This window comes from Ochotona curzoniae, unplaced genomic scaffold (assembly GCF_017591425.1).
Source record: "Ochotona curzoniae isolate NIBS_2020 unplaced genomic scaffold, NIBS_Ocur_1.0 contig_1071, whole genome shotgun sequence".
Taxonomy (NCBI): Eukaryota; Metazoa; Chordata; class Mammalia; order Lagomorpha; family Ochotonidae; genus Ochotona; species Ochotona curzoniae.
The window spans coordinates 17069778-17093299 of NW_024464939.1; the positions used below are offsets into that span (position 1 = coordinate 17069778).

General features: G+C 39.2%; 1 protein-coding gene across 5 annotated transcripts in view; it reads left to right on the forward strand.

The window, feature by feature from the left end:
- Nucleotides 1-23522, forward strand: part of STAU2 (staufen double-stranded RNA binding protein 2) — a 297692-nt gene that overhangs the window by 157443 nt on the left and 116727 nt on the right. For 4 of the 5 annotated variants that reach the window (XM_040994333.1, XM_040994341.1, XM_040994356.1 and 1 more), the window contains one exon: nt 15700-16007. In XM_040994333.1, the coding sequence (XP_040850267.1) occupies nt 15700-16007 (308 nt within the window). Of the gene's footprint in view, nt 1-15699; nt 18633-23522 lie in introns of those variants that run through there. The other variant, XM_040994365.1, reaches the window with a different exon arrangement.

The following is a 23522-nucleotide window of genomic DNA, read 5'->3' on the forward strand; positions in this document are numbered from 1 at the left end:
TCATCCTGCTTATAAGCTGCTCTCAAACGTCGTTTTCATTGCATCGTTTTTGTCTTACTCAGCAGCAATATTCATAGTTCTGTTCTGCCTTTACAGGGAAATGTTGAGCCTTTAAAACATTTCTCCCAAGTAAGCTAACTAAGTGAAACCTTGATTGTTAAGCTGAAAGGTGAATGTACTTCTTGGGAATGCCTGAACTCCCCAATTACCCACCTACGCTATACTTAGGCTGAATCACATGTGAGCTGTTCTGCTCTTGTAAAGTCTAGCTATTTTGTAAAAAATTTTCTTCATTTTTAGCCTGTAATTATGTCTTTGCTTCCAGTCATAGAAATATGCTCAGCACGACCTAAGTGTTTTGTGGAGGTGGGGCTGGAGAGTGGGGTGTCGATCCCTTTTCATTTCTGAGTTAAGATTTAGATTATCTCTGCAGAGAGCTGCACATCAGAGTGCGTCATTGAAATGTACAGACGTTACTCTCCCACTACCCATTCGTAGTGGGTCCCTATCAAAAATTTCTGTCTCATAGCTATTCTTTGATTTGCGATTTAATTTTGGAATCCATTTTCTTGTTAAAAAAGATTTGTAATAAAAATAATAAGGTAAATAGAAAAGGGATTGCGAATTCTTTTTGAAAGCCTCCTGCCAGGCATCTTTCTGCCCCAGAGCTGAACCTGATGTGGGACATGACCAGACTGTGATGTACTTTCTGTCATAGTTCTGCCTACCAAAAAGCCTGTACTATCTGTGGAAAACTTCTTTCTCACTAACTTTGTTCATAAGTAGCCATCAGATTAATAATTCCTCACATGCATCATTATGATAAAAATAGCCAAAAAGGAATAATAACCCATAAATGAATGAAATCAATGTCTTTATCTCTGAGAATAAGAAAAAGTTTAACTATTCATACATGTTGTTCTTTGAATACATTTTTAAATTTGTTCAGTAATGAATCTTTAACTTTCTTTGATTTTACCTTTCTAGATGACTCTGAAGCTCACCTTTGAAAGAAACTCCTGACAAATTATTTACATTTCATTTTTGTCACTGTTTTGCTCTTAGCCAACATTTTTCCTTTTTAAATTTTTCTTGAGTTTCTTTCAAGTTTGACAGTGGTGATTTTTTTAAACTATATAACTATCATATATTTAACAGTGAGGCAGAACTAGGAATCGTAGGGCCTCAGCTGTAATACCTTGTGAGGAGATGAGTGGTAGGACTCATACAAGTCCCCACTCCTACCCTCAGCTGTTGATTGTCAATATCCAGTAACAGAAAGGAGAAACTTCTGTAGCTAACATCAGCCTAGCAGCTGAAGATCCTGCTAAGGATGGATCTGGCCTGTTCCTTATCTCTATTAGCATGACTGTAGTGGTGCAATGGACTTAATTTGGGGTTGTGAATATTTACAATAAATACTTGACTTCCATTCTCTCAGAAGGTACAGGGGTCCCAGCCTTGAGGCCGGCTCCTGGAGCCCAAGCATCCCAGGCATCCAGGAACTACGCATCAAGTGCAGGCAGAAGGGCATATTGCAAATGTTAAGAGACCAATATTGCTCAGGGCCAGAGCCAGATTAGAGTTGCTGTCAGCAGTGTTCTTGGTGGTTAAGGATGAGTCTCAGAGAAGTATTCCCAGTACTTTTCTGGCCTGGGTGGTGGTGGTTTTTACTTTTAAAGTATCGCATAATAGGTTTGTGAGAAGTTATAAAAATGGTATACTTTTCAACATCTCACAACCCTAGTATGTTCTATCATCAAAATCAGGAAGCTGGTACTGGTACTGATGTAATATAGTTAATTAGGTTACTGACCTTCCTTGGATTCTACCTGTTTTTATTTGAGTAATTTTTTTTTAAGTTTTTTTTTTTTTTTTAATTGGAAGGGCAGATCAGACTTATGTAGAGAAGGACAGATAGAGAGATTGGTTCTTCCATTGCTGGTTTGCTCTGCAAATGGCTGTAGTAGGAAGTCAAGAGCTTAGAGCTTCCTCATGTCTCCCACGCGGGTACAGGGTCCTGAAGTATTGGGCTGTCCTCTACTGCTTTCCCAGGCCACAAGCAGGGGGCTGGATGGAAAGTGGAGCAGCCAGGATATGAACCAGTGCCCATATGGGATCCTGGTGCTTGCAAGTAAGGATTTAGCCATTGAGCCATCACATTGGCCCCTTGAATAACTTTTTAAAAGACATTATACAACGGATCAGTTGTGCTTTTGTTGTTCATATTTTTCTTGAGTTCTTACATTAAACCAGCAGCATATATTTCAAGTTTTTAAGAATTCTTTTCTTTTTTTAAAAAGATTTATTTTTTATTTTCTTTATTGGAAAGGCGGATATACAGAGAGGAGAGACAGAGAGAAAGATCTTCCGTCTGATGATTCACTCCCTAAGTGAGCGCAACGGCCGATGCTATGCCAATCCGAAGCCAGGAGCCTCTTCCGGGTCTCCCATGCGGGTGCAGGGTCCCAAAGCTTTGGGCCGTCCTCTGCTGTTTTCCCAGGCCACAGGCAGGGAGCTGGAAGGGAAGTGGGGCTGCCAGGATTAGAACCGGCGCCCATATGGGATCCCTGTGCGTGCAAGGCGAGGACCTTAACCACTGCGCCACCACGCCGGGCCCAAGAATTCTTAATTACAGTTTTTTATTGTGAGAAATTCACTCTTTCAGAAATGAGCTGTAATATTTTTAAGTATTGGGCTACATATGAGCAAATTTGAAGTTCAATATTATTGTGACAAAAAAAATCAAGCTGATTTGTGGAACCAGGAAGAATTTTTTCAAAAGTTTTGGTGTAAACACTGACAAATTCATTTGATCATGATATACCTACATACTCATTCTAAAGGTGTCCCTATGAACTGACAGGAACCATTTGGACCAGTGTGATAGCACTGCTGTTCTGATTCTCATGACACCACTTACTACTCATAAACATTTATGTTCTTCCACCTCTGATAAAGAAATCGTGACATGGGTGAACATCAAAAGGCAAAATACTCTTGAATTTGCTTATTTGTACATATGATCAGATCTTGTAAGAGATCTCCAATTCAGGACTTTCTCTGCAGTTCTTCAGTAGATATTGGGATTCTATGAAGATATTCTAGGAAGCTTTGGCTGCTGAAGGGTTCAGTTCACAAACCCATTTTAGAGAATCACAGATCTGTTAAACAGAAACAGTTCAGATGAGCCCCATGACTGGGATTTTTTGTTTTGTGAGATGTCTTAATCTGTGGCCACTTTAGGCCTTTAAGGTCTTTGTATATTTTGGTAAAATTTTTGGTGAATTGATTGCTGGAACATCTAGGGTCAGCAGTAATGGCATGGCATCAAACCTGGAGCCAATTTGTCTGTCTCAGGCAGAGTTTACTTTCTAGATGAGGAATCAAGTGTTTGGAGCTCCCTGAACACCTGTTCTTTCAAGAGGCTGTTTCAGGGCCCGGCACGGTGGCGCAGTGGTTAAGGTCCTTGCCTTGCACGCACCGGGATCCCATATGGGCGCCGGTTCTAATCCCGGCAGCCCCGCTTCCCTTCCAGCTCCCTGCCTGTGGCCTGGGAAAGCAGTCGAGGACGGCTCAGGGCTTTGGGACCATGCACCTGCGTGGGAGACCCGGAAGAGGCTCCTGGCTTCAGATCGGCATAGCATCGACTGTTTCACTCACTTAGGGAGTGAATCATCAGACGGAAGATCTTTCTCTCTGTCTCTCCTCTCTGTATATCCACCTTTCCAATAAAGAAAAAAAAAAAAAAAGAGAGGGTGTTTCATGTGATGCTTAAGTATCCAGGCTCTGGAGACATATACTCTGTTGCCTATGATTCAGTTCTAGCATTGCAGCTTATCCATGTGACCTCAGTTGAATTTCTTCGCATCTGCAGGCTTTAGTGTTTTCATCTTTAACTTGGGGAAATAATAATGCCCATTTGACTTGGTTGTTGTGGGAATTATGTAAGATAAGAAAGTAGAGTGTAGAACAATACCCATACTCCTGCTACAATGTAGCTGTATGCAATGGTTACAGACCAACAAAGGCCAAATCAGGGACACAAGATAGATGAAGGGAGAATGGGTTCAGGACCTCTCCAGTTAGAGTGAATACAAATGAATGTAACCAGCTGGAGTGAGGAGAATAGGGTGGTTGAAATCCATGAGTGAAGAAACTGATCAAAGAAGATACAGACCTTAGTTGGTTACATGAGAAAAAGCTTATACTGAGCAGTTATCAGGTACAAGTAAATTAAGATAATAATGACCCTGTAAAGTGGCTAGGACTTTTTGAAATAAATGAAATTTGTTTTAACAGGAGTGTGGGAAAGCTGGCTTAGTGACTTGCTGTTAAGAGAAATACACCTTGATACAGTTTTTGGGGGAGACCTGATTGGCTGAATAAGTAGCTTTGCATACCCTAAATTACTCTGATTTTGCTTATATATTTAAACTATTAAAAAGCAACTTAAATTTCCAATAGGAATACCTTCACTGAATTATAACCAATCCCTGTGCTGCTACTGATATTCAAATTGAAAATGCATTACACCTTAGTGTAATAATGCCATTTTACTGTTTGTATAACTGTTCTATTATTTGAGCTCTGGAGAAAGGAATCTTCTTTATTAGTGAGAAAAAAATATTTTTGACCAGGCTTTACCGTGGAGTAGAGGAGCCTGAACTCTGTACGAGTTCTTACCCGGTGATGTAATGCCTCTCCTGAGTGTTGAGAGAACGTTTTTGTTGCTTCATAATATTGCTGTTGGCAAGCCCGTTGCTGCTGTATAGTAACAGTAGTGAAGTGATGCTGTTAAGTTTCTTGATTTCTTACAAACAGAATTTAGAGTTACATTTAAGTAAGAATTATATTTATGTAATTAGCGAAATAAACTAGTAATAATGACATTCCACTTATATTGGCAGATTTTTTTTTACAACTTTGAGGCATAAGTGAAGTACATAAAGCATAAAATTTGACCACTTTTGACATGTTTATATACCTGTGAAACAAACATTTCCACTTCCCTAGAAGTTTACTCATGCCTTTTTTGCAATCTGTTACTTCCGCTAGCCCCGTACTAGAACAGTCATTGACCTGCTTTCTGTCAGTGTTAATAAGTGGCCATTAGTGTTTAGTTATGATATCTAATACCAAACTAGGTAACCAGGCACTTTCATATTTCTGTGGGTGTGTGACATTAGTATAACGTTATTAGAGGGGCATTTTGTAGTGTAAAAAACCTGAAGTGCTTATTTTTCAATTAATAATTCTACTTAAGAAATAAATTTTCATGTGATTAAGGATTTAATTACAAGAATGATTATCAATATGTTTATACTTACAAAAATTAGAAAGCAAATTTAAAGTCCAACAGCGCAGAATTGTTTAAAGAAATTATTGTTTAAAACAACAGTGTAATGAAATATTATGTTTTTAAAAATATTGGTAGAAATATTTTTTTACCTTATTCCTTTATTTACACATGTTTAACACTTTTTTGGGTGATAGTAGTGACAGTATCCACAAGGCAAGTAAAAAATAGTAATAATAACGAGGAACAGAGAAAAAACTTAGACAAAAATATTTTTAAAACTAAACACACAAAAGTTTTCACTGTGTAATTTTTTTTTGCATTTTTAAATTTTATTTTTGATACTCTTTACATAGTTAATTAGGGCACAAAGTTTCAAGGGCTACAGGAAAGTGGGTAAGACTATCATTTCCATAATTTTTTTCTTTATCTGTAGTAAAGGGGGATGTAAAGGGAGAAGCCCCACCCAGTCTCCCACCCATCCCAGGTCCCCTATGTGGGCATGCTCTGAGAGTCTTTCTCAAGTGGTTTTGATAGTTCAGACAAAAAATTTTTTTAAGAACAAAAATAGTGGTAAGAAATAAACTGCTTTGTAAATAGCAGGGTCATGATATTCCTGTGTTTAACTTGTTTTTTTCAAGTTAGCAACAACTACAAAGTGCATTGGTTAAAAAAATTTAAAGAATGTCTTAAAGCAGAAAATTAAAAGTAGTTCTTTCTAATAATTGTATCTGTGCAGTATTCAATGCTCATGTGTTCCTTCAAAAAATATATTGATAATTTTTCCTTGGTATAAAAGACTGACACTTGCTCGTGTAGAGAATTTGAAAACCTACACATATCAATAAATGAAATCAATAAAAGAGAATTGTTTTATCATCTTAAGCAACTTAAACTATTTTTAAAAGCACATATAAAACTCTTCCATTCTTTAATGCTGCCAAAATAAAAGTCTCCTGCTACCTGGTCCCTGCTTCTCTTTGCCTTCTGTAGTTTCCCAACTCTGTTGTCAAGTGCTAGTGGCAAAAGTTGCCCATACTGTCTGGAGCCTTCAGTTCCCTTCTTTCTGGCTAACCTTGCCCGCTTTGAAATTGCTCTGATTGCCAGCTCCAACAACCCTCTCCTTAGTTCCTGCTATTTCTCCTTTTTCATTCCTAGTGCTCTTTCAACCTGTTTCTAATGAGTCATATAAACATTTCATACTGTTTACATTTTCCTCTAAATATATTGATTATGATTGAAGGTCAGAACAAAATTGGTTAGCACAGTGCCCAGTACATACTTGTTAGGACTTATGTAAGAATGGTGTGTCTGTATGTTGTTGTGTGTGTGTGTGTGTGTGTGTGCATGTAAGCATGTATGTAATAGAGCAATAAAAATTAAAGTGTGTTAGGATTAAGTAACATGTAATGCTCGAAGAACTGTGAACATCCATATAGCAAGCAAGGAGTCTTTGTCATGACACCTTAGTAGATGAGGTTACAGACACAAGTAGGAGTCAGCTTTTTTTCAATTTGTTTTTTATTTTAATATTTATTACAAAGATGGGGGTGTTGCAGACCCATATGGACTCCAATTAGGGTAGGTTGGATAGGGGCTGGGGGAGGGTGAGTAACATAAATGTTTTACTTTTCCCTCCTGTTTCCATAGTAGGGGCGGTGGGTGGGGAGAGTGCACTGCTCTTTGCTGTCAGACTACGTCACTGCCTGAGGATGGAGACAGTCCTTTAATGTCGCCTTAAAGGCCCTGATGATGAAAAGAATGTTCCAAGGGTGTTACTTCAGTGGTCTTGATTGTTCTGAGAAGTTTTTGACTTTCTTGCCTTGGAGGTGAGAAATTCTTTCTAAGGCCTGTTAGCTATTCATGTTTACCTCAGTGTGTACACGGACCTAGGTGCTTTCTGTAAAGCCTTGCATGGAGTATTGTTCAGTCTGTCCTTTACATCCTTTGAGGGGGTATTTGAAGTCCTCTGTTGGCTTAGATGAGCTAGCTCTATTGTCTTTCATGTGCATCTAGGTATGCTTGCTATTCATACATGGAATTCAGTAACCATGGTGGGTGGCCTAGTGCTGCAACATGTACTTCAAAGTCAGAACACATGTGATTTTCCTGAGGTTGAGGTTTGAGTGCAGTCAGCCACTTGGAGAACTCCCTAAGAAACCTCCCCCGAGGGTCCAGCATGATGGCTCAATAGCTAAATCCCCACCTTGCAAGCATCGGGATCCCATATGGACAATAGTTTATATCCTAGCTGCTCCATTTCTCATTGAGCTCCCTGCTTGTGACCTGAGAAAGCAGTATAGGACAACCCAAAGCCTTGGGACCCTGCATCCCAAGTGGGAGACATGAGGAAGAAGCTCCTAGCTCCTAGCTTTGGATTGGCTCAGCTCTGGCCATATTGGTCACTTGGGAGTGAACTAGCAGATGGACAATCTTCCTCTCTGTATCTCCTTCTCTGTGTGAATCTGATCTGTCTTTCCAATAAAATTAAGTAAATCTTAAAAGAAAGTAAAAGAAAAAAGAAACCTCCCTCAGAACTTGTTCTAGTGTGTGCCAGTTGGTACAAGGTTAGACTCAGCCCACCCTGCCAGTTTCACCCTCAGTCCCAACTCTCAGGTCAGCCTTGCCTAGCCCATCCCAACCTGCTACCAGCCCCAATTCTTATGTATAATGGAGAAAGCTGCATCCTAGTGGGAGTGACCCCAAGAAGCCCATACCAAGCACACTCATAGCCCTGTTTCTTGCCCAGCCCAGAATGGCCTGCCTCCAGCCCTGGCACTTGCTGGCAGGTGCTGCGACCTAGCCTGGACAATGTAGGCTCAGAGTCATTCAGACTCACTTCATAAAGACACAGAGGGAATTTTAATAGTCAGGGGAGAGCGTATGGTAGACTGTTACCTTGTGGGAAATGGCCTGGAACCACTTCTACACAGTGTGTGTGTGTGGGAGAGGGGTGATGGTGACTGGGTGAGGAAAATGGCCATCTAGTTATACAGGGGCTATATATACTGGGGCTTTATACATCTTATGCATGGGTAACAAGAGAGGTGGCATTTCCCTGGTTTGCACATGCATGTGTTTTATAGTGTGAGGTACCTGTCATGGCAGATGTTGACCTTTTGCACACTGAGACAAAATCAGGGTGGTCTGTCAGTACATCCCAAACATTCTTGAATGGATTGACATCACTTCTGCTCTGCCTTGACTAACAGTATGACCTACTCCCAGTCCCAACTCTAAGCAGTGAGTACTGCAGCCTAGTAGGGTCATCTCCAAATGTCCCCTACCAAGCCTGTCCACAGCCCTGGTTCTCATGTGTGCTGGCAGGTACCTAGCCCGGCCCAACCTGCCCCAGCTTTTGCATTAATCAGTGGGTGCTGCAGTTCAAGCTCTAGCCAGTGAGTGCTATGGTCTAGCCTGTCCCAACTCACACCAGCCCCAGCCCTTGTATGCATTGGCTCATTCTGCAGCCTAGTTGGGGTGACCTCAGTGAGCCTCTACCAGGCCTGCCACCAGCCCCAGTTATTGTATATGCTGATGGGTGCTATAGCCCAACTTAGCATGGCCATCCCCAGTCCCAGCCCTTGATGGTGGGTGCTTTAGCCTACCTCAGCCAGCCCCAGCCTGCCTCAGCCCCAGCTTTTGCATGTGCTAGCAGGTGCTGTAGCCTAGTCAGTGACCCCAAAGAACTCCTACCAGTCCTGCCCCCAAACATGACTCTCAGAAGTATCAGCAGGTGCCACAACCTATCCTGGCCTGACCCAGGGAGGCCCTCCAGATTCTTCCATCTAATGTTCCCCATTTCAACCTGAAGATGCAGTAGGATGTCCTGTGTCATTCTAAGAAATTTGGATTCTACAATGTAAGTAAAGGGGAGCCAGTCAAAGACTTAAATAAGTCTAGTCAAAGTGGTGGAATAGGAAGCCCTGAACACTTCTTCCCCCCCCCCGCCCCCCAAATGTACCAGTTCAACAGTAATTCATGGACATGTTCCATGTCCATGAAGTCTTAAATCGTAGTTAGAAGGCTCCTACATCCTGGTGAGCTCAAAACCAGCCATACTGAAAATAGGGAAATTTGGCATATCCTTATGCCGTAATCCCTGTGCCAGGAACAGTGACGTACAATTAGGAAAAATTTCCCCAGTTCCCACTTTCCCCCTGTGAAGGGAAAATGTTAAACTGAGTGTCCACTACTTCTGGGTCAACCACTTTCCTGGATTGGGGGATTTCTCTTTGGCCTGCTTCCAGAGTACTGGTAGAAGATGACATACTCTAGCCACCTGGCACTAATGAGAACAAGATAGCTGGTAATCACCATAGCCAATCCTCCAGCCCAGCACAGAGATAACAGTTGGAAAAAAAATGCCTCTTTTCGGAGAATCAAGATGGCAGAATGGAGTGACACTTGAACAGATGGAGAGACATTAGCCAATGTGAAGCAAAGAGGGCACATTCCAGGAATCAAGAGAGGACAGAATGACAGCAGAGGAGTACCTGGATACTGACAGACACAGAAACACAGTGGACACAACGATGCAGTGTTGCAGTGACTACCTAGCACCATTTGGCTACTGGCCATCTGAACTGTATCGACAGCTGGAACTCCACCAGCAACATGGTGGGAAGGGGCATTCACCCGGAGCTCAGGAGGTGAGCCTAGACAAAGAACTGCCTGTCCTGCTGATCTATTTGATTTTGCCAGAGGCAGAGACACAGCAGCAGGTCCTACACGACCAGTGTGGGAGCAGGGTGGATTTCACAGCCCAGTCCATCCCCTAGAGCCAAATTGGGTGCCATTTTGTATAGGGAGGCAAAGGCTACAGGACAGTACTGCATGTGTACTGAGCTGGGAGTGAACTCATTTTGGGCTTGGTGACCTGCAACAACGTGGCATCCTACAGATTACACCCAAGATAGGTTTGGGTAGCCTTCAGACCTGATGGCAAGCAGATCAAGAACTCTAGTAGTGGTACATCAGGCACAATTTTGTACACTGTGGCAAAAACTTTAAGACTACAGGAACAACAGTGAGCTGTGTATGCGCTGAGCTCAGTGAGAACTTGCTGAGCTCAGTGCATTGCACTGGTCCCACAGGAAAATAATACCAACTATGGCATCGTACAGGTCAAAATATGCCCATGTGGCCCTCAGACCCAACAACCAACAGGTTCCAGCAAGATCAGCACCACAAAAAACCTAGCTATATAGGATACCTGGTGTCTCCCTAATCTTGGGAACTGCTCAAACTGGAAGTGGAAGAAAGTTTGTACAGACAATGGTGTAGCCTCAGCACAGTGTCACAGGAAGTAGAGAATGCTGAGCCAGGAGCTAGGGCTACAGAGACCATGGTGGAAGCTGAAACTCCCTGGAGAGAGTGGCACAAGTGACTGCAAACAAAGAGCCATGTATCAACCACAACAAGTAAAATCGAATTGCAGATCTGTGGGTGACATGGCTTAGCAGCCTGTCACAAGAAGGAAAATCTGCTAAGCAGAAGTACAATGACCAAGAGCAAAAGAAGAGACACAGGCACAATGAATATTACTGAGACTCCCCTGCAATGGAGCAAAACCCTATGCCAACCTCAGAGTTTGCTGAGGAAGACATCGAGCAAATGACAGGTACAAAATTCAAAACACTTGCTATAAAACTTCTTACCAACATTGAGAAACACGTACTACAGGAATTCAAGGAATTTAAGGAATATGTCACACAGGAAATGAATCAAATGAAAGCTGATATATCAGAACTGAAGAATACAGTGGAACAAATTAAAGTGCAGTGGAGAGTCTCCAAAATAGAAGGAAAGAAAGAGAAGAAAGAATCTCAGAATTGGAAGATATTTCCTTTCACCAGGACGAAACAAACAAAACGCTGGAAGCAGAGCTGAATCAAGCCTAAAAAAATATTCAAGAATTGAAAGACACTATTATAAGAGGCCTAACATAGGAGTTATGGGAGTCCCAGAAGGTACAGAAAGAGAAACTGGGTTTATAGCTGTATTCAATGAAATAATAAGGGAAAATTTCGCTAATGTAGAGAAAGAATTGGGAAACAAGATCCAGGACATCCAGGAGGGGCACAGAAGTCTCAACAGGCTTGACCAAAAGTGATCTTCACCACAACACATGATCATCAAGCTCTCTTCAATCGAACATAAGAGAAAGATCCTTAAATGTGCGTTTGAAAAAAGAACAATTGACATTTAAAGGAATGCCAATTAAACTCACAGGAGATCTCTCACAGGAAACTCTATAGGCCAGAAGAGAATGGAAGGACATATTCCAGATTTTAAAAGAAAAACATTGTCGGCCCAGGATAATGTATCCCCAAAAAGCTTTTTTTTGTTTTTGAAAATGAAATAAAATTCTTCCACAGTTAAAAACGTTAAAAGAATTTGTCTCTTCCAAACCTGCCCTACAAATGATACTTCAACATGTTTTCTTCACAGAGAAGAGGAATAGCACCCACCAAAACCAAAGGCAGGTGTGAAGAACATCCCAGTAAAACAGAAGACTCAGTTAAACAATGAACAACCCATTGCTGAAATGACAGGACCAAATTACCACCCAGGTAATTTGTTAACAGTTTGATTGGGAGTCCATCTTTGATCTGAAAGTAGAGATGCATACTGAATATTAACCCTGAATGTAAATGGCTTAGACTCATCAATCAGATTAGTAGAATGGATTAAAAAACAAAACCCATCTATTTGTTGCCTACAGGACACATATTTTATCAACAAAGATCAACAGAAACTATATCTCATGGATTTTGGTGGGTTTTTTTTTTTTTAGTTTTATCTGTTCAAAACAATTTTTTTCTCATTAAATTGTCCACTAACTCACAGATCATGTAGTAGCATCATTTTCTTCAAGAAGGTTCTTGATTTTCTTGTCTGTTTCTTCGGTGACATGTTAGTCATTTGATAGCATGTTATTTAACTTAATGGTGTTATAAATTTCTGTTTTTCTTCCTTTTGTTGATTTTGTTTTATGGCTTTTCATTCAAGGGAATGTGCAGTAATTGTAATGGAGACTGTCATATCTAGATGTGAGGATTCAATGCAGTACGCATCTCTACATGCAGATCAAAGATGGACTCCCATTCAAACTGTTAGCTATATCTTGACAATAGGATGCTGGACTCTGTGCCATTGTCCATGCCCGCAATGATGTACATATGACTGTTTATGAAGAACTATACTGTAATAATAATAATAATACAGGAGAACTCAGTGATGGTGGGGAGGGTATTTGGTGAGGGGACAAGGGAAATCCCAGAACCTATGGAACTACCATAAAATGATAATAGTAATAAAAACGAAGTAAAAATTTTAAAAATGCCACTTCTCAGTCAAGTACAGTTGCACAGCAAGTTAATCCTCCACCCTGTTGTGCTGGCATCCTATGTTAGTGCCAGTTTGTGTCCCAGCTGCTCCACTTCCAGTGCAGTTCTCTGATTATAACTTGCGAAGACAACATAGAATGATCCAAATTGGTCCCAGCAGCGTGGCCTTGCGGCTAAAGTCCTCACCTTGAACGAGCCAGAATCCCATATGGGCACTGGTTCTAATCCCGGCAGCTCCACTTCCCATCCAGCTCCCTGCTTGTGGGCTTGGGAAAGCAGTCAAGGGCAGCCCAAAGCCTTGGGACCCTGCATCCTTGTGGGAGACCTGGAAGAAGTTCCTGGATCCTGGCTTCAGATTGGTGCAGCACCGGTCGTGTTGCGGTCACTTGGGAAGTGAATCATCGGACGGAAGATCTTCTTCTCTGTCTCTCCTCCTCTCTGTATATCTGACTTTGTAATAATAATAATAAAAAAGCAAAAAGAGTGATCCAAATCTTTGGGACCCCAGACCCACATGGGAGACCTGGAAGAAACTCCTGGCTCCCAGCTTCAGATCAGCTCAGCTTTAGGGAATGAGCCTTCTCTGTCTCTCCTTCTCTCTCTCTCTAAAATCTTCCTTTTTAATAAAAATAAATTAAAAAAAAAAAACAAACCACCACTCTTCTTCTTTCTTGGGAAGCAAAGAAGTACATTATGCATTTAACAACCCAGGTTGTTTGGAAGCTACCTGAGGACTTTTTTTCAGCCTCATTGCTGATGATCCTGGCATACTCTAGAATCTGGGGTTCCCAAGAACAGAGATGAATTAGATGATCCTTGAGGCTTGAGAGACGTACAGAACCTCTAGTTAGTCTGATAAATGAGGATCTTGTTCTGTATCCATCCCCTTCATGAAGACCAGGAGGGGAGGCTACTTCATCTGATGTGCAGGCACCAGCACAGAGAATCAAGGAAAACAAACAGAGAAATATTTTCCAGACAATTTCCAGACAGAAATTGGCTATAATGAAATGGAGATACATGACTTATCTGATAGAGCAATCAAAATAGTCTTAGAGAGATGTCCAGTGAGGTGAGGTAAATAATGCATAAACAAAGTGAGAATTCCAACAAGATTTTAAAAAGTGTATAACAACAAAAAAGTCAATGACAAAATTAACATTCCACTCATCATATTGTATTCACATGTCAGCTGGATTGAACAACATTTGTATGGATGTGTCTCATGTCAGAGAAAAGTTTAAGAATGCAAAATGCACAATGAATGACATGATACCATTAAAAAAAAAAGTGTGTAACAGTAGGAATCCTGAAGCTGAAGAATATAATAGCTGAGTTGAAAAAGGGATTAGAGGGGACTCAATAGATAAGATCAAAGCAGAAGTCATCAGCAAACTCTAAAATAGATCATTGGAAATTAATGCAAAAGAGAATGGGATAGCCTCCTGTATTTACAAGTGGATGCTAAAAGCATATAAAAAATGTGGATCTAAAATAAGCTTGTGAGATTCTTCGTTAAATTAAGTTGAATAGATTTCTGTTATTTTGGGCTCCTTGTATTTATTCTGCTGATGTGCATGTTTCAGTTTTTAGAAGGAAAATGTATGATATTATTCATATCATTTTCCAGATGTGTTTATCATAAAATCCCTTGGGGGGCCTAGTGTTGTAGAGCACATTTTAAGAAATAGACCCTGGGTAGAAGAGCAATAGTGAAATGTTTCAGTGATTGTCACAGCGGTCTGGGTGAGAATGTTAATGACATACAAGAGAAGGGCAAGAGCAAGGGATGTGAGTTCCCTCTCATGGCACACTCTGCAAGTAGTGACTTATCAGTAACTTAAAACCATGTACATGAGTTTAAGCTATTTAAGATGCAGAGAGCAAGAGAGCATACTCCCATCTGCTGGTTCATTCCCCACCAAGAACAAACAATCAAACAAAAAACCTGGAATGGCCTCTGCTTGGGGGACAAAGTGGGGCTAGAAACTCAGCGCAAGTATCCTGTTTAGGTGGTAACAGCTCAGTTGCTTGAGCCATCACTTGTGGCCTCAGAGAGTTTGCTTCAGAAGAAGCTGGAGTTAGGAGAGGAGGTAGATGTTATACCCAGGCATTCTGTTATGGGTGTCTTAACTGCTAGATCAAATGGTTGCCCCTGCAAAATGCATAGCTTGAAAGTTATTAATGGATAATTAAAAGACCTTACAACAAGTAATTGGAAATATGATTTAAAACTTCTGTGTGACAAATTTCATTCAAAGGAAAGTGCTTCTTTCTCGATTTAAAATAACTTCTACTGATGGCACAACCCCAGGCTTATTGTTTCATAATGTTTATGGCCTTGCTTGAGCTAATGCATTTGTTGAGGAAGTGGCAATATTGTTTGACTAAGCATGGTAACTAGTTGATTATGGGTCAGTCAGAGGTGATTGCTAGGAGTCTAGAGTGGAAAAGGGACATAGAGGTGGTAGTATCACTAGTAAGCTAAGATAAAGACCATTAATTTTGAAATGAAGGTGCCTCATCAATTTTTGATACCTAATTTAGAATGTAGAGTTTTCTGTAGGATGTTGCTATGCAGAAGAGAGGATCCAGGAAGCTACTAAATATATTTGTACCTCTGAAGGAGTCTGTACTGTTCCAGACTTTGTTTTACCTTTAGTGCCTCAACTGACGCTATCCTGGGGGCTTCGTATGTCTTTCATGACATAGAGAATATGAAATTCCAGGGTGAAGACACTGCACGTTCCTGGTTTTTGTCTCCATTTCCCATGTGTCGGTTTCCTTTGTCTTTCCATTGCTTCTCTATCAAGTGCAAGTTCTACCAAAACAATTTTTGTGTGTTTTTAAGCTTTTAATTGTAGGATTATTAACGCATAGATCATTTACCGCTTAAGTAACAGTTAAAGTTATCTCTGAAGTTCTGAGGAAGATGCTATCTATTCTTTGTTGTTACCCCCAAGTGAGGCTGTTGAGGGAATAATGCTGTAGCCTGGCTCTATTTTGTATTTGAAATGTAATAACAGTGTTCCTTCATTTTATTTATAGCTCCAAAAGGAATTCTTCATTTGTCTCCTGATGTTTATCAAGAGATGGAAGCCAGCCGCCACAAAGTAATCTCTGGCACCACTCTAGGCTATTTGTCACCCAAAGATATGAACCAGCCTTCAAGTTCTTTCTTCAGTATATCTCCCACAGCGAACAGCTCAGCTACCATTGCCAGGGAGCTCCTTATGAATGGAACATCTCCTACAGCTGAAGCCATAGGTTTAAAAGCAAGTTCTCCTACTCCCCCTTGTTCTCCAGTACAACCTTCAAAACAACTGGAATATTTAGCAAGAATTCAAGGCTTTCAGGTATGAATTAAAAACAAAGAAACCAGTTCATTAGCCCCAGATTGTTCATCTCTGTCCATCTGACGGCTCATTGTTGCCTGCCAGTGTGACCTGTTGGCCACTTACATTAGAAATTGTTTAGGAACACAAGGTCAGAGAAGGGAGAACCACAGGCACATGCCGGCTTTTTTCTCATTTTGTCTGTCCAGAAGTTATTTTGCTGCCTGACTCTCTTTCATTTTTTTCTTTGTCCCCATTTTCCTTTTTAAACATTTCTCACACACTATTCAGTCTTCCATTTGTTCTTAACTGGGTACCTTGCTCTCGGCACACTGTCTTCCACAAAAATTCTGTCCTTAGATACTTGGTGATAATGTTTCACACTCGATTCCTTCCTCTTTTAACATTAAAAAAAAATTTTTTTTTCTAATGATGATTTTTGCATTCATAGAAATTTTGAACTTACCATTCTGTGGTTAGTTGTGATTCAGGTACATGATTAAGGTACACATCCTAGAAGCCTGTTACATTAGGACTTAATTGAATTTGGTATGTGAATGATAACAAAATGCTTTCTAGTTGTGTAAGGTATGATAATGTGTATTGGTTTTACTGGGTCATGTTTTGAGCTATCTAGGTTGGGTAGTACCTGCCTCAGGTGGAATCTACAATTCTGTTTCACTCAGTAGGCTAAAACTAGCTTGTAGTTTAAAATAACTTGTGTATGTGAGTTGGGGATGGAAACTTTGCTCCCCTTTATTTATTCTTGTTTTCCTTTCAAGAAAAATCAAAAACTAATACTCCCTGATGGAGTGGTTAAAAGAATTGTTAACCCTCAGAAGGGAGAATCCATGTGTCTTGGTTTCTTAGTTGCCTTGAAGATGATGTACTGAACTGTAACTGCTAACCTGACTGGATGAACTGCAGCTTGCTTGTGTCTAGAATGAGCATATTGCTTCCTCAATTTTACTGTTCTCACTGCCCTTTCCATCTTAGTCTTATTCTTTAAGACCAAAAACTGTAATTTCCTTTAGAAATGCTCTAGAAGAACTGTATTGTGTAGAGTAATTATGTATTTATAAAAATTTTACAAATTTAGATTATAAAAATACAAAACAAGATCATGTGTTCTTTGGGGCTATTTTGCATGTTTGGTTTCTTTTTCTCCCTTCACAGAGCTCTTCTGTTTCTTTCAAATCTGTTGCCAGATAGTTGTTAGTGTTTTTAATTGGACTATTAATATTAAACTAAAGAAGTTGTTACCAATTATTGGCTGTGAAATTTTAAATGCATAATTTCAAGTTAACAATTTTAAAATTTGTTTTAATTGTCTACTTGAAAAATCACAATAAATCACTGTAAAGGAAAAAAAAAAAGAACCTTAGTTCATATGAAATGGAACTCAAGTAGTATTTGGCCTTTGTCTTTAATCTGCATAGGCCGAATTAGAAATAAACTGAAGAAAATGAACTCACTGCTTACTTACAGATCTAGTCACTTAGAAATATCTGAGAGTAACACTGCAGTTTTGTAGAAACAAAACACAAATTGTACTCAAGCCCTGAATTGATTTTTTGCTTGGAGATGTTACTATGATAGATGTAACTTTGCTGCCAGAACACTTAGCTTTTTGTTTTGTTTTTATTTGTTCTGTACAATGACAATTATAATTTCAACATATCTTCACTTATCTAAAATGCAGTTTGCTTCTTCCAGTGGAGAGTTGACTGTTTAGGCCTTTTAGAAAGCTTTTAGTATATGCTTATTTATGGGCACATTATACATTTTCAGATATGTGTCCTTTAATTCTGACATACCGATGACTACAAACAGATGGTGTAAAAACATTCCTGTGTTTATTTGGCTGAATAACCTGATATTGATGTGAAATACTGTGTCACTAAGGAGTTAGAACATATAGTTGAGCAGTGAGCCATCTCTGTGGGAAGTGACTTGGTGTTCTGTCCCACATTGAACCTGTTTTCCTAATGTCATGGTAGAAGGTTCTTTATGATTAAAAGTTTTAAAGCCTGTTTCTCTCTAGGTCATTTTCACAGGTATATTTATCTGGCAGAAAAACATGTAGATTGCTTTTATTTCTCAAATGTTTTAATTGGCCTGTAGTTTAGAAATTATAGATCCAGCTTGTTGTAGGTATTTTTCTGCTTTGTTACTTTGGAATTTAAAAACAATAAATTCTTTCGCTTTGTATCTAGGCTAGTACTTTTTAATTTTATTGCACCCTAAATAGATAATGTTGCTTGTTGGATACTGAATAAACCCTTCTCTGGCCGTTCATTGCAGTTTGACTTAAGCCTCCATGAGCCATTGTATATGACAGCTGCATTACATTACAAAGTAAAATATGCGACTGTATTGAAAACAAAGTTGTTTTTAACTTTGAAATTTTTCATTATCACACCATTAATTGAATCACAAAAAGTAGTTTGCTCATCAGAATGTAGCTATAAGCTCACAACCTTTTTTTCATAAGTAAAATTAAAGTTACTGTGCACAAAGCTGATTTCATGGAAGAGATTGTGACTGAACATCTGCACATTTTCAGTGATTGTCCAACCGTTTGCTTTAACCTTTCTTGCACCAACTGAAATTTCATTACATGTTAGAATCAACCTTTTTGGAACTCTTCTATAAGTGAACATTTGCTTCGAACAGTTTATTGCATGCATTTTATTTTAAAACCTGAATGCTCTTATTATGTTTTTTTTTAAAGAAAAAAGGTTTTATGTCAGTGGTTCTGTTAACCTTGACTTAATTCAGTTCAGTTATGCCGCTGTAACTTCTATACTTTGCATGAAAATTTGCTAGAGATGTAGTGTTAACCTAGTGTCCACATTTCTTGATGTCTGATTGTACTGCCACAGTATTTGAGAATCGTTTGTCTTTTCAAGAAAATCATAGGAAAAAAATCATAGGACATTCTTGAGATGCTGGAAAGTAGATTTTGTTTTGTGTTGAACTCTACATTAGTCTGAAAGTTTACAGTTTTAATATGGTTTTACATTGTCCAAAGCATCTTCACAACTAGTAAATACAAGCAAATCTTTGGTTAAAATTGATCATTAGAAAAATGATTGAGTTGGAAATGAAAATGAGTTGCTTTAGTAAATTAACCCTTCTCAGGGGATTGAGTTTCAGTCTGCTATTTTGTGCAGTTAGATCATATTTTTTCCAAAATAATCAAAGAATGTTTTATACATGGACCTTCCATTATTATGAGTTTTAGATTATGGAAACACCTACTTAACATTTTTCTTCTCAAATATAATTCACACCTATTATATTTAACATATCTCTCCTTTTGAGAAATTTTATATCACTGTAGTTGGCTTTATGTAATTAGAGCCATCTTTTAAAATTTTACCTACAGCAATATGTGACATTAGAATGGATTTCATTGAGATCGGGCAGGTTGGCAGTGTGGGCTGGACTCCCTTCACATTTAAGAATCAACCTTTTTTCTTATAATTCTTACACCACATGTTTTTTTAATTCATTATTTACCATCGAAGAGGCAATTTGCAGTTTTTAAAAAGAATAAGATGTCCTCTTTAAAAAAAAAGTCCAATGTAGCTGCAACTTAATGGATTTCCAATAAGATAAGTGTGACAGAGCAAATTATACATATACTAAGGGTACTTTATGTTTATGGAATAATGAAATTAAGAGATAAACTTATTTTGGTACAATTTTTTTTTCAGTTTGTGCATACATATTTCATAATGTACATTTCCATGAACTTTTCAGAAAATATTTCATGCACATAAATTTCAACATATTTGGCAAAAAATATAAGTTTGAAGTGCTTTCATACATATATACATTTCTTAGAAATATGTTTTTTTCATATTTACTGTGTTACTTCTGAGCTCAGGTTTTCATGTAGGCTGTTACACAATTGATTGCATATCATGGTGAGAAATTATTTAAACTACTAGGGACAAAACAGATTTATGGTTTTTGCAGTTATTTGTCAAAAATCCCTCTTGAATTTATTACTTTCCAGAGACCCTGAAAGATTTGTTATGTATTTGAACTCTTAAACGGTTTGCTTTTCCTATAGCGACTCTAAAACTTAGGGCTATTCTTTAAATGAGAAGTCTAATTTTATGCGAATTGACTTACTGTGTTTGGTGTCTTTAACCCTTCATGTGCTGTCCAAGCCCCTGGGGGTAGCAAAACTACATAATGCACAATTACACTTACTTAGAAAGTAGTAGAACTATAAATCAACTTCTTTGGCTAGAATTTTAAACTCTGTTGAGGAAGGAATTACTTTTGAAGAAAGAAACCCTAGTGTACATAACAGTATTGTGACAAGTCACAGTGACACATGTAAGAAACAAGCAGACGTTGAATAAAACAGTTCATTATTGCTGCATAAAGTTTTCTGTTTTGTATCAGAAGAAATTTCAACTCAACATGAAGGTTCTATTATTTGAAAGTAAGATATTATTTTTCATCTGAAGATGGATTACATGTTTTTTTTTTGCTACAAAAGGTGGACAAATATGTGATTTGTGCTTCATGACCCAGGGCTAGTTGTAGTCTCCATCAGGTGGCCGATAGCCGTGTACCCAAGCTCATCTTCAGTCGTGTTGAAATGATTCCTGCCTTGTCCTTTCCAGCATTTACCTATGTCTGAAGTGGTGTCCTCAACACCCACATGTCAATAGAAAATCTTTGCTACATACTCCTACATGCTTTCCTACCTAACATTGTGTCATGAAATTACTGACATCATGATACATTCTAGGTTCTGTATAGCTCTGCCATCTTAGCATAGTCTTATCCAAAATCAAATTTAACTATCAGAAAAATGAGTCTTTATAGCATTGTCATTTTTAAAAAGAGAAATCCAAAATGAAGTCCTAAAATGAAATATTTAAGACTATGTTATTGCTGGAAAGTGATACAGAGTTCACAGCATAAGAATTCTTATTAAGAAAGAGGTAGAGAAAAGATTGTGCATTATGAACAGTTTTCAATAATTCCAGTGTAAGCATGAAGAATTAAATATGAAGTTACCTTGGCTGTAGAATTTTATCTCATTGACTTAGCTGAAGAACAGGGGAATGGGGGTATTTGTTTATTCAGTCTAAGCAAGTCCTGGGTAGCGTGCTTAAGCGCCGGGTACTGTAGCAGTTGGGGAATGACAGGTAAATAAAACTGCTGTACTGAAGGTAAACCACTGATGAAAGTTACACCAATCCCAGGAACCACTGCTGAAACAGGACACATCAGTTTGATGCAAAAGTGATTAGTAAAGATTTTTGCATTCTGGAGGGAATAATGTATCTAATCTTCCCCTACATAATTGTCAAAGAGTGCATAACCCAGTAAGCATTGACTGCACATCTGGTTAACAATGTCATTAGAATCACGAACGAGAGTGAACATGGTGACCGAAGGAATTATGCAAGAATTCATAGCAAACAGAACATTTGAAATACTTTTTAAGGAACATCAGGTAGCAGAAGTAAAATAATAAAGACATTGAAGGACAAGGAGTTTCAGAAAATGCACAAAGTGAAGGTGGCTGGTGAGGCTAAAAGATGCATTTTTAAAATGGGAATTTGAATTCTTTCCACCTGTTGGCAGAGAACACTGACATCTTTGAAAGGATAGTGGCATGATTCATTTACAGAAGGATAATTCTGTAAGCAGTATAAAGGAAGACCTAGACAACACAACAGTAGCAGAGAAAGCAATGAGCATAGTTTTTTTTTTTTTTCAATCCAAGAAAGACTAAATGCCAAATTAAGGCAGGGTTGGTTGGTCAGCTTCACTGAGTTGGGCCAGTATATGTTTGTGTAAAGTGCAGTTCAGAAAATCAAGTGATCTCTTGGGCTGACTTCTAAGAGAATACTTTCACTAGTAATCAGGGTTGGAACCAGATTTGTTTTGTATTCTAAAGTAAATTGTATTCTAAGGTAAAAAGACCTTTTTATGAGTAGAAGAGATAATAGGGGTGCAAGATGTTTTACACAATGTTTTGTTAATGTAAGCTGAATAAACTTAGAGGAAAGTAATGAGTTCCACTTTAAAATGTATTTTTATTGAAAGGCAGAGAGAGGGCTGGCACGATGGCACAATTGGCTAATCCTCTGCCTGCTAGTACCAGCAACCCATAAAGGTGTCAGTTCGTGTCTCAGCTGCTTCACTTCCCACTCTCCTGTGGCCTAGGATGGCCCAGAGCCTAGGGACCCTGCACCTGACCAGGAGACCTGGAGGGAGCCCCTGGCTTCGAATCAGCTCAACTCCCTTTGTTGCAGCCATTTGGGGAATGAACTAGCAATTGGAAGATCTTTCCCAATGTTTCTACTTCTCCCTGTAAAATCTGCCTTTCCAATAAAATAAAAGTAAAACTAGAGAAGGGCAGAGAGACATATTCTGCATCCATTGATTTACTTTCCAAATGCCCGCAACAGCTGGCCCTGCCTGAGCTATTCCTAAAGCAGGCACTAGGAACAAAAGCTGGGTTACTTCCATGGTAGCAGGGACCCACATGTTTGAGTCATCACTGCTGCCTGGTAAGATACACACTGTCAAGAAGTTGGAGCCTGCAGTGGAGTTGGGATTCAAATCCAGGCACTCCAGTAGGAAATGTTGGTGTTACAAGAGGTGTCAACGGCTATGATAAATGCCCATCAATTAGTTCCATTTTAAACAGGTAGGATTTGAATTTCTGTAGGATATTTAGTTGGAGTTGGCCAAGAAACTGTTGAAATGGATGTGGTGGTCAGCAAGAGAAACTTAGACCCGTAAAAGTTTGACTAGAAAAAAATGGACAGAAGCCTAGAGGATATTCTCAATGAATACTAATGTGTGATTCAGTCAACATGTGTTTATTATTAATTAATCTATGTATTGATTCAGTCAGTATGTGTTGAGCACCTCCTATGGCCTGGTACACTTCTGGAAGGTGAGATTATAGCATGAATATGACAGTCTGCTAGCACTGGAATAGGAGTGTGTGGGAGGTGGAGATGACAGTAGACAATTACAATGAACACTGCAAATAGCTTTTAGCTCCTAAGATAACAATTACTTGGGGATTAATTATGAGATTAATTATATAATCATCTGAGACATATAAACAGTAACAGTGTTTCCAATTGCTGTGTCAAAGTACTACACTTAAAATATTTATCATTTGAAGGTCAGCGTTACAGAGATCTTCATCAGCTGGTTCACTCTCCAGAGGGCCTCAGTGACCAAGGTTGGGCCAGGAAGAAACGAGGTGCTTCATCTGGATCTCCCATGTGGGTGGCAGGGGCCTAGATGCCTAGGCCAAATTCCACTGCTTTTCCCAGGCTATTAGTAGGGAGCTGGATCCAAAGTGGAACAGCTGGTACACCAACCAGCGCCCATAGGGATGCTGGCATTGCAAATGGTAGCTTTATTTGCTGTGCCACAACACTCCTGGCCCCAAGAATTAATACTTTTTAAATGTTTTCATCAATGTGATTGAGGTATAATGTACATACCACAGAACATTGTACAGTTTTATGT